A 9,699-nucleotide genomic window follows, 5' to 3' on the forward strand; every position below is an offset into this window, starting at 1 on the left:
AAACACCAGCCATCAGCCCGTGGCAAAAATGCTCAGAACTCAGACCTGAGTGCTCAGAACTCACAGCCGCAAGGGCAACTGGGGCCTCGGATTGCAACAGATCAGCAGGGTCCCCAAGGAGAGGACTGAGGCCTTGCTGGGCTCATTCATTCGTTCGTTTAGTACGTGTGCAGTGAGCACACCCGCTAGCTAGTCCAGGCCGTGGAGGGACCAGAAGGATGGGACGCAGCCCTGCCCCCGAGTTCACACGGGAGCGGGGGACACAGCCAGGCGGGGATGGCGTGCAGTGTGGTGAGTGGAGTGGATGCCGGACCATCGGAAACCTCCCAGAGGGGACTTTCAACTTGGCCAGTCTGTTGAGAAAGGGAAGAAATGGGAGGTAAGAGATTGGAAAGGAGAATCGGTACGGCCTCGTTGGAGGTGATGGGTCTTTGGAGGTAGATGGAACACAAGGTGGGGGTGTTGGGTCAGGCCGGAGGGGTGGCCAAAGACCGAGACGCGGAGGGCCCTGCGGGGCGGGGGGGCCGTGGGGAGCCAGGGAGGGGCGTTGCCCTGGGGGGCAGGGGCAGGTTTCCGTGGGAAGACGCGCCCTCTGGCTCCCCGTGGAAGGCCAGCTGGAGGGCCAGAGATGAGTGATGTGGATGTTGCAATAGTCCGAGCCAGATAAGATGAGCTCAGAACGAAGGCGACTACAGCAGGGGGAGAACCAAGTCATGGGATCGCATGGCTTGGCCTTGGTCGATCCCTGGCACCAGGGGTGGAGATGAGGGAGAGGGAGGAGTCTCAGGTGATGCCCGCATCTCCACCCAGAATCAGGTAAGTGGGGGTGGGGGGAGCTTCATGGAAAGGGGAGGGAGCCCTGGGGAGGAGCAGGGCAGGTGGGACCCCGGACAGCTGAGTGTGAGGGCCCGTGGGTCACCCAGGTGGGTATGTCAATTTGGTTCTGGATGTACTGGTCTGGAGTCTTGGGGAGATGGAGCTGGCCATCTGACCCAGGGACAGTGGGGACAGTCATCAACCCCAGTGTTTGATAATCAGACTGCCGGCCCGGGGAAGAGGATGGTGAGCAGAGGAGGGGATCTGGGCTGATCACCAGCACAAGGAGGCGCCCCAAGGGAGGGACTGGGGGAGACAGGAAGGACCAGCGTGGGCAGGGGGTTGTGACAGGTGAAGTTGAGGGCAGTCAGCAGGGCTGGGAGCAGTAGCACTAAGCCATGAGAGCTTCGGCATCCCCCTCTCCATCTGTAGAAGACTGGAGAGGGATCTGGAGAGGGATCCGGAGACGGTGGGCAGTGAGGATGGAGGGGATGGGAAGTGTAGACAACCCTCTAAAGAAACTTGACTATGGACAGATTGACGGAGAAAGCTCGAAGGCGGGGGGGGGGGCGAAAGGGGGGGGGTGAAGGTGAGGGTGGGCGGCACCCAGAGGGACTTTCCTTTTAAGATGAGGGAGAAACTAAGTGTGGTGATGTGCCAAGAGCTAGGGAGCATTTGCAGACTCGGGAGAGCAGGGTGATTGCTCGGTGTCTCTGGCCGGAGGACGCCCAGCACTCGGTGGGCAGTTTTGGGACAAGGGAGTGAGCAAGTACAGACGGTGGGAGCAAGGTTGGGCCTCAGGCAGACTCCTTTCGTGATGGGGACAGAAGGGATGGGAAGGCCAGCTGGGCAGGGGAGTTGTTGCGGATAAGGCAGGGATGACTTGTGTGCTTGGAGTGAGCTGGAGGAGAAGGAGGTCCCCAATGTTCTCTCCTCTCTATCAGTCGGGAGCAGAGGGTTGTGTTGGGAGAGGAGCTGGAACAGACACTGCTTGCCATGGGACTAGAAAGGGCCTCAGATTGAAGGCAGGGGGCCGGGGTGCAGCCCAGCCCAACGCTTGACTCCACACGTGACCTGGAGCAGAGCCTTCTGCCCTCTTGGAGCCTCTGCGCCCCACCTGCAGGACAGGGCCTTGGCATCCGCGCGCTGTCAGAGGGGTGCAATGTGACATTCCACGGGTCTCGCATTTCAGACCCGTGGAATTCCGAGAAGTCACTCCTGTAGGATTCCAGGCTCCTAAAATCCTATAACATAATTTCTGTGTTGCCACCAGGGATGGGTCCAGCAGACGTCTCTCCCCTCAAAACTGCTCTGTCTGCCCTCAGCTGCCAGCTCTCCTTCCCTCCCTTTTCCCCATCAGCTCTGGGCACGGCCAGCCTCGAACACGTCCCAAGTGAGCACTTGGCAGGCAGGGGCCGTGATTCATGCCCCTCCAGGAGGCTTCGTGGCTAGCCTGCCCGCCAGAGTATGCAAGACATTCTTGGCTCGGCCTGTGTGCTCGGGATTAGCAGGGCGGGGGCGGCTGGGGCTGGGGGAGGCAGACTGTGTTCTCTGTCCTCGCCGAGGCAGGGGGCATCCAGGCACGAGCGTGTCTGAAGTGGCCGCCAAGCTGGCCAGGGAGGGAACGTGGCCCCATAAGCCGAGGCCACGTCTGGAACCCAGACGGCGGGGCTGGGGCGGGGACATTCAAGGAAGGCCGCCACCTGCTCCATGTCCAGGGAATGAAGAAGAGCCAGGAGTCCGGGGCAAGCGAGGCTGCTCACCCCAACCCCCAGCCCCTGTATCTGTCCATGAGTCCCTACCCACCCCCACACCTACTCCTCCAGCCCAGAGCCTGGTCCACTCCATCCCACTGCCCGGATCCCACGCCTGGCTGAGAACCCAAAGCTTGCTCCTGGATGGTCAAGGAGCAGACACACTCAGCTGCCTCCTGTCTCTCTCCGAGTCGACTTCAGGTCTTCCTCCCCCGTGCCCCCTTCTAGGACCGTACCTCCACCCTCAGACTATCATTTCAGAAGACTAATTGTCCCTAAAAATAAACCTCCCAAGTCAAGGCTGTACACACACACACACACACACACACACACACACACACACGGTGAGACCCACATCCTAGGAGAGGGCTTTGCTCTCATCAGGCCGTCATCCCAGATCAGGGTTGTACTTCCCCCTTCTCCATCAGACCAGTATTCCCCGGTCTCATCTCTCTCTCAGCGGTGACAGGAGAGAGTGGGATTGGGGTCAATAGCTGCCCAGAGAAGAGAGATGAAGGAGGTTGCTAGGTCTCCAACCACCCTCAGGGTTTCCTGGTTCCTCGAGGAGTCTCTGTGCCAAGGACAGATATAGACAGTTCCCGACTCGGGGCAGGAAGGCTGGGCTGGACCGCTCAGGGAGGTGAGGGCTCCTGGCGAGGTGACTTTGAAGAAAGGTCTGAAAGGTGGAGTCGTGTAAGGGTGGCTCTAAGAGATAGATTCAAGTGGGTCTGACCCAAAGCTTGAGCTCTAGTCTCTGCCCCCCAGGGTCTCTGAGCCCCAGGTCAGGGATGAAGACTGCTCGGGGACAGCCCCAGTGAGCCCCGGAGAAGGATGAGGCAGAGTTTTCACTGCCCCCCCCCACCCCGCAGCTTGCAAGGGAGAGGGGCAGAGGGTTGCTGTGTTTTCCAGAGGCCATAACCCCTACCCTGGGGGTCCCGGTAGTCAGCAGGCAACATTTGCAAAGACTCCTGGCAAGCACACAGTTGGCCTGAAAACCACCGGACTTCTTTCCCCTCGTTGGCCTCAGGTAACCCCAGGTGACAACGTGGCCAAGACACAGGAAACAACGGATGTGAGTCCAGGCGCGGGTCCTCCAGGAAGCGGCTGAGACAAAGCAGAGTGGCGAGGCGGGGAGAGAGCTGGCTGGCCTTGGGAGGGACGGCTCAGGTCACTGAGGTGGGGGAAGGGCCCCCTCCAGCAGGAGCTGGAATCCCCAGCACCTTGGGGCTTCCTCAGGCATCCGTTCCCTCCCCAGTCTCCAGCTGAGCTCCTGGTCAAGGATTCCCTACACCAGGTAGCACCAGGGACCCAGGGGGACCAGACATGGTCCTCCCTCCTGGAGCCCTGGGACGAGGCTGGAGGCTGGATGTCAAACTCCAGAGTGCAATGGGGCAGGCCTGGGCAGTGGAAGGCCTGAAGGTCACATCTGGGAACCAGGGACCCAATCCTAGCCCAGGAAGGAAGAGGGCAGGGGAGGCCATTCCCAGCCTCTGGGGAAAGACTGGGCCTGTCGGGGATCGGGTGCAAGGCCCCAAGGATCACATCATGTTGGCCGCAGCCTCTGGGCCTAGGGGCCACAGCGTGGGGGCTCAGGATCTATGGGCCAAGCCCAAGGGTGGGAGGAATCACCCAAAACTGCACTGAAAAAGGAAAGATCACAGGGGACATAGAAACGGGTGTGGGGATATTGCTCTTCCTCTGCTTCATCTTCTGTCCCCCTAGACTGAAAGAGCAAAGACTGGGTCTAAATCCCAGCTGCACCATAGATCAGCCAGAAGGCATTGGACACTTGATGTGTCTGAGCCTCAATTCTCTCATCTAAGAAATGGGAGTGACGATAAAAACAGAGGGCCCGGCACTGGGAAATGGCAACTGGGGCTACAGGCACTGTCCTATTCCCCATCTCCAGGCCTCCTAAGAAGCACTCAGAGGCCCCGGCTCAGGTGGAAGCTCCAAACCAGGCCCGGAGCCCCTGCTAGTCAGGGGCAGCGGTTCCCAGCCCTCAGCACCGCCCAAGCGAGGATGAAGGAGGCACACAGGCCCAGCTAGAGCCGGCAGGCTTCCAAGCCCGGTCCATTCCTGATCTGAGCGCCGAGACCTCTCCCCACCAGGGCACCCGGCCAAGCCCCTCCAAGACGGGGCCAGATCCGAGGACAGCTCGGCCAGGCCAGGGACGCAGCTTGCTCCCCGTTCAGTCCTTAAAAGTCCACCGGCCGGAGCGCCTCTCCCCCGGCGGAGGGGGCGGTCAGTGCGGGGCGGCATTCCCAGCATGCCACCGGCGCGGGCGGCCCGAGGTCTCCCAAGGAAGCGCCTCGCTCCAGGCCAGACCCTGGGAAGAGGCTGCATCACCAGGACCCGGGGTGCCCGGAGACTTGCCCCCTGCCAGCTGGGGTTCCACCTGCCTGGCAAAGCTGGCTCGGCCCGGGGGTGGGAAGTGTGCAGTTAGGACCAGATCTAATAAGAGGGAGGGGGCAGGGCGGGGAGGGGGCTCAGACAGAGGAGAGGGGCTTCGAGATGGGAGAGGGGCCCCGGCCCTCCGAACCTCCCCCACAGCTATCCCGGGGCCACGCGCCCTAGGTTGTACCTCTGTCCTCCGGCCTGCCTGGCTCTGACCACCCTGACACGTCCCTGCCCATCCGGGACCTCAGTGAATCCAGGACAGAACAGCCCGAGGTCTGGGGCCCCTCTGAGGACATCTCCGCAAAGGGGGCGGGGGGGCAGTCCAGGTGGGGAAGGATTCGCCCTCCAGGCCCTGCTTGGGCTCTGAGGCCATTGTGCCGAGGCAAAGGGACCCCTCCTTGGCTTGGCTTTGCAGTCGGAGGGCTGAGAACCAGCTCACCATACCCACGGAGACCCGAGCTACTGTGGGTCATGGCCAGGTGTGAGCTAGCCTGTGAGGCAGTGGTCAGCTCTCTCTGGCAGCCCAAGGAAGCCTGCCTGGAGGAGGAGGCATGACCCTCAAGCTGGGCTTGAAGGAGTAGGAAGCCAGATAAAGAGGCCTGGCTGCGAGGAGTAGAGGGGCCATCCAAGAGCATGGCAGGGGGAAGGGCAAGGTCAGGGCTTCAGAAGGGGACAGGCACTGCCACGCACAGCCTGCTAAGGGCTGCCACATGGGCAGGATTTCATCTTAGAAGTCGGGGGGCATACACAGGTGTGTAATCAGGGACTGCCGGGGAGAGGATCCCCTGAGGAGCAGGAGAAGGAAGAGGGGGCCCCAGGACTAGTCACTGCAGGGTTATTCCTCTGCCTCCCTAGGCTTAAGGAACTTCTGGACTCTGCCCATCCTTGCAGGATGCCCTATAGCGAAGGAATGAGTGTTTCACTCGGTCATCCTGGGGCTCCATCCAAGATCAACGGTGAAATGGTCTCCCAGGGTCCAAGTCTCCTAAACCCAGAGGGGCTGTGGGTAATGGGGGGTGGGGGCCGTCAGCACTGAACCGGTTCTTCCCCCACCCTCCTCACCCCCCCATCCCCTGGAAGGCAAGTTACCCTGGAAATACTGTTTAGGTACAAACACTTCTTCAGGAGCTCTCCTGGGGGGAAGGGAGGAGAAGCAAGCCAGCTGGGAAGAGGCCCTTCCTGGTCACCAAGTAACCCTGGTCCCTGGGGAAGGTGGGGCCAGGGCTGAAGTTCCTTTCCCAAGGCCCAGAGGGAAAGCTAGGGGGAAAGGAAAAATGACAGCAGAGGGAGGAGAACCCTGGAGCAGGGAGGGTCCCAAGGCCTGGATTTACACCCAGCTCTGCTACTGGCTCTGGACCTCAGTTTACCTTATCTGTGAAATGGACAGTTTGTCCTGATGCCTCCTTTGACCCTGGTTTCCCAACTTCCATATTCTTTGCTGCTGTCAGGACCTTCCCCGGGTAAAGGGGGGAGAGGTCCAGAGATGCTTCCTGCTCAGCCCCTCATAGAGCCCCTCTCTGCCACCCGCTGCCCTGCTGGGTGTGGCAAGAGTGAGCAGCTGGGTGGGTATTCGGGGATGCCACCAGGGGGTCAGAGCTGGGGAAGCAGCCTGGAAGGACAGGGTGGGGAGGAATTTGGAAATTTTTAGAACCTTGACAGCTGGAGCCCCGTGAGTCAGAGGGGCAGATGGAAGTGATTAGGCACTGGCGGGAGGTGCAGGGGGCGGAGATGGGAACCGAGCGTGAGGGCTCAGGGCTCAGAGCTCAGACCCCAGCGGGTGGCTTCTCCCAGCTGCACCATTGCCAGGGGCCTGGGGCTGCTGTGCCGGTTTGCAGGCAAGACTGTGCAGCCAGGCTCATGTGCTGCAGGACCAGAAGGCTGGAGGCAGGACAGCCCCCCAAGGAAGAGAGGACCCCAGGGCAGAAGAGAAGCATAGGACACAGGGTGGGGGGCCGCCTTGTGATCCGCTCCATAACACTTGCTGTCCAAAGGAAGGACGATTCCAGGTGCGGGTCCCGCATAGCCACTCCCCACCCCCAGAAGATCCTAGGACCTCCCCTAGTGGTAATGTAAACACCTTCACCCCAAATCCAATCATATACCCCCCCTTCCCCTCAGGAGGCTGCTCTTGTGCCCCTCAAATCGTATCTCATCTCTGGGCAAGGGGAAAGCAGAGAAGAAGGCATTTTTCAAAGAACTCCATGCTAAACCATTTATCAAGCCTTTCCTGAGCCAGACCTGTCGCTAGGTTCTGAGAAAACTCACTGAGTCCCTGCCTTTGAGAGCTGTCCGGTTAAGCAGGGGAGGCATATGGCTGTGGAGAAGCAGAGTGCCTGAGGACAGTCCATCAGGGCCTGCTGTGAGGTGGGGGTGGCGCGGGGCCAGGCCTGCTCCTGGAGAGATGCTGAGGATGAAGGAAACCAGGAGTTGGCGGGGGGGCGGGGGGGGGGGGGCGCGGAGATTATATCCCGCTGTTCAGACCCTGAGATTAATGAGTGAAGAGGCCCCTGGTCTCCACGCTGCAGTAGAGTGGAGCCAAATTGGAGTAGATGGAGGGCTGAGGACAAGGAGAGGAAGTGGAAGTGATCAAAACCCAGCCTCGGGAGCAGGGGAGGTGCCTGACTGGCAGGGGGAGTCCTGAGGGGGAGGTGTTGGGAGGGTGGGGAGCACCCAGGCAAAGCTGCCCTGGGGACCCAGCGCCCAGAGCACCCCTGCAGAAGGGACCTCAGGACTGCCCCTTCCTCCTCGCCAGGCCTCAGTGGTCTCGTGAATCCAAAGGGGCAAAGAAAGCTGGCTCCAGCCCCACCCCACCCCACCCCACCGCCCACCCCCAGCCTGCAGACCCGCCAGCGACTCCACAGGTCATCATAGCGCTCAAACACGAGCTGTGGGCCGCCAGACCCAGCTTTTTTCCAAAGCATCTCGTGGCTCCATGTCTCCCCAAGCGCCCCCCAACTCCCGACCCTCTCAGTGTTCAGCGAACATGGGCTGATGGCTGCCATGTTCCAGGTCTGTGCCAGGCTCTGGGGTATGGACGAAAACCAAGCGTGGTCCTGGCCGGGGGAGGGAGACAGAAGGAGTGTCCTGGATGCCGTGACTGACTCCACCTGGGACGTGCGGATGCTGTGTTAAAGAGGCGAGTCTGGTGCAAGGGGCAGGAATTTGTCAGGCAGGCCTGGGTGAAGAGCTCTCAAGGGCATGGAGGTGGGGGGACGGCGGGGGGTCTGCATTGGAGCTTCACGGAGGGTGACAGCCAGGCCTGAGGAGAGGGTGGAGGTGAGCAAGGTCAGTACATCAACATCAGGCTCTGTCCCTAGAGGCCATGGGCCTCACTGTTGCCATGTGCCACAACTACTGAAGCTCGCATGCTCATGGGGGATTTATCAAAGGTTTGAAGGAGGGAGGACCAGTGTTTAGAAAGATCACTCTTATGGCTGAGACTTCCCTGGTGGGCCAGTGGCTAAGACTCTTCGCTCCCAATGCAGGGGGCCTGGGTTCAGTCCCTGGTCAGGGAGTTAAAAGATTCTGCACGATGCAACTAAGACCCCATGCAGCTAAATAAATGAATAAATTTAAAAGAAAGAAAGAAAGATCATTCTGATGCCTGTGAACAGGCCAGTGCATGCGTGCTAAGTTGCTTCAGTTATGTCCGACTCTTTGTGACTCCATGGACTGTAGCCCACCAGGCTCCTCTGTCCATGGAATTCTCCAGGCAAGAAGGCTGGAGTGGGTTGCCATGCCCTCCTCCAGGGGATCTTCCCAACCCAGGGATCAAACCCAAGTCTCTTATGTCTCCTGCACTGGCAGAGGGATTCTTTACCACTAGTGCCACCTGAGAAGACCCGAACAGGCCAGAATAAAGCCCAACTTTGATGGCCACGAAGAAGAGGGGTGCAGAGCCTAGTAGGTAAAATCTATAGGATTTGGTAACAGCAAGGAGGGAATTGGGGTGGGGGAGGAGGATGTGTCTGGGAAGTTGGGAGGATGGACAGGGTGCAGGTAGAGATGGAGACGGTGGAGGAACAGCTCTCCGGTAACATCCCCAAGCCTCCCTCGAACCTGATGGCTTCCGGCACCTGGGACATCTCAGTAGGGAAGACCCACAAGGGCTGTCAGCATCAGATTTAGGAGAATCATTCAGGCAGTTGGGAGAAGGCTGGCCTGGGCAGTGAGAAACCGAGGCAGGGAGACATAGGATGAGGATGAAATGTCCCCTGAGAGGCCAGGGCCCCATTGGTGGCTCCTAGAGCAGGCACTAGGGAGCCACTGACCTAGGCTTAAAAATCACAGGTAGATCTCACATTTTACATAAGTAAGTTCTTGACAAGTTGGGTGGTAAATGATGCTAAGGCTGATGCTTAATGTCAAATTCTATTTTAAATGACCTGATTCAAAAATGAAATTAAAAGGTCAGTGGGGAGGGAGAAAAAAAAATGAGATTGGAAAAAAACAATTTCAGGACCTCTCTGATGGTCCAGTGGTTAAGAGTCCACCTGCCCAGTGCAGTGGACACAGGTTTGATCCCTGGTCCGGGAAGACTCCACATCTGCGGGGCAACTAAGCCCATGAGCCACAACTGCTGAAACCCACATGCTCTAGAAATGGAGTGCTGCAAGAACTGAAGCTCACACACCCTGGAACCCGTGCGCTGCAGCAACAGAAGTTGCCGCAGTGAGACCATGCATCGCAGCTAGAGAGTAGCCCCCACGAGCCACAACTAGAGAAATCC

At 59.4% G+C, this 9,699-nt stretch overlaps 1 protein-coding gene across 2 annotated transcripts; it reads left to right on the forward strand.

Annotated features, from left to right (window-relative positions):
• Window positions 1-645: 645 nt before the first annotated feature.
• On the forward strand, window positions 646-8,100 carry LOC122433464. 2 transcript variants are annotated; one of them, XR_006267102.1, is made up of 2 exons: window positions 646-816; window positions 7,980-8,100. XR_006267102.1 is itself a non-coding variant. In XM_043456450.1 (2 exons), the coding sequence occupies exons 1-2, from the start codon at window positions 724-726 to the stop codon at window positions 2,837-2,839; spliced, it is 843 nt and encodes a 280-aa protein (XP_043312385.1). In that variant the 5' UTR covers window positions 646-723; the 3' UTR covers window positions 2,840-2,950. The 2 variants fall into 2 exon arrangements, 1 of the variants encoding a protein (XP_043312385.1); XM_043456450.1 differs by lacking the exon at window positions 7,980-8,100 and adding an exon at window positions 2,090-2,950.
• The last annotated feature ends 1,599 nt before the right edge of the window (window positions 8,101-9,699 follow it).

Source organism: Cervus canadensis, chromosome 32 (assembly GCF_019320065.1).
Source record: "Cervus canadensis isolate Bull #8, Minnesota chromosome 32, ASM1932006v1, whole genome shotgun sequence".
Classification (NCBI taxonomy): Eukaryota; Metazoa; Chordata; class Mammalia; order Artiodactyla; family Cervidae; genus Cervus; species Cervus canadensis.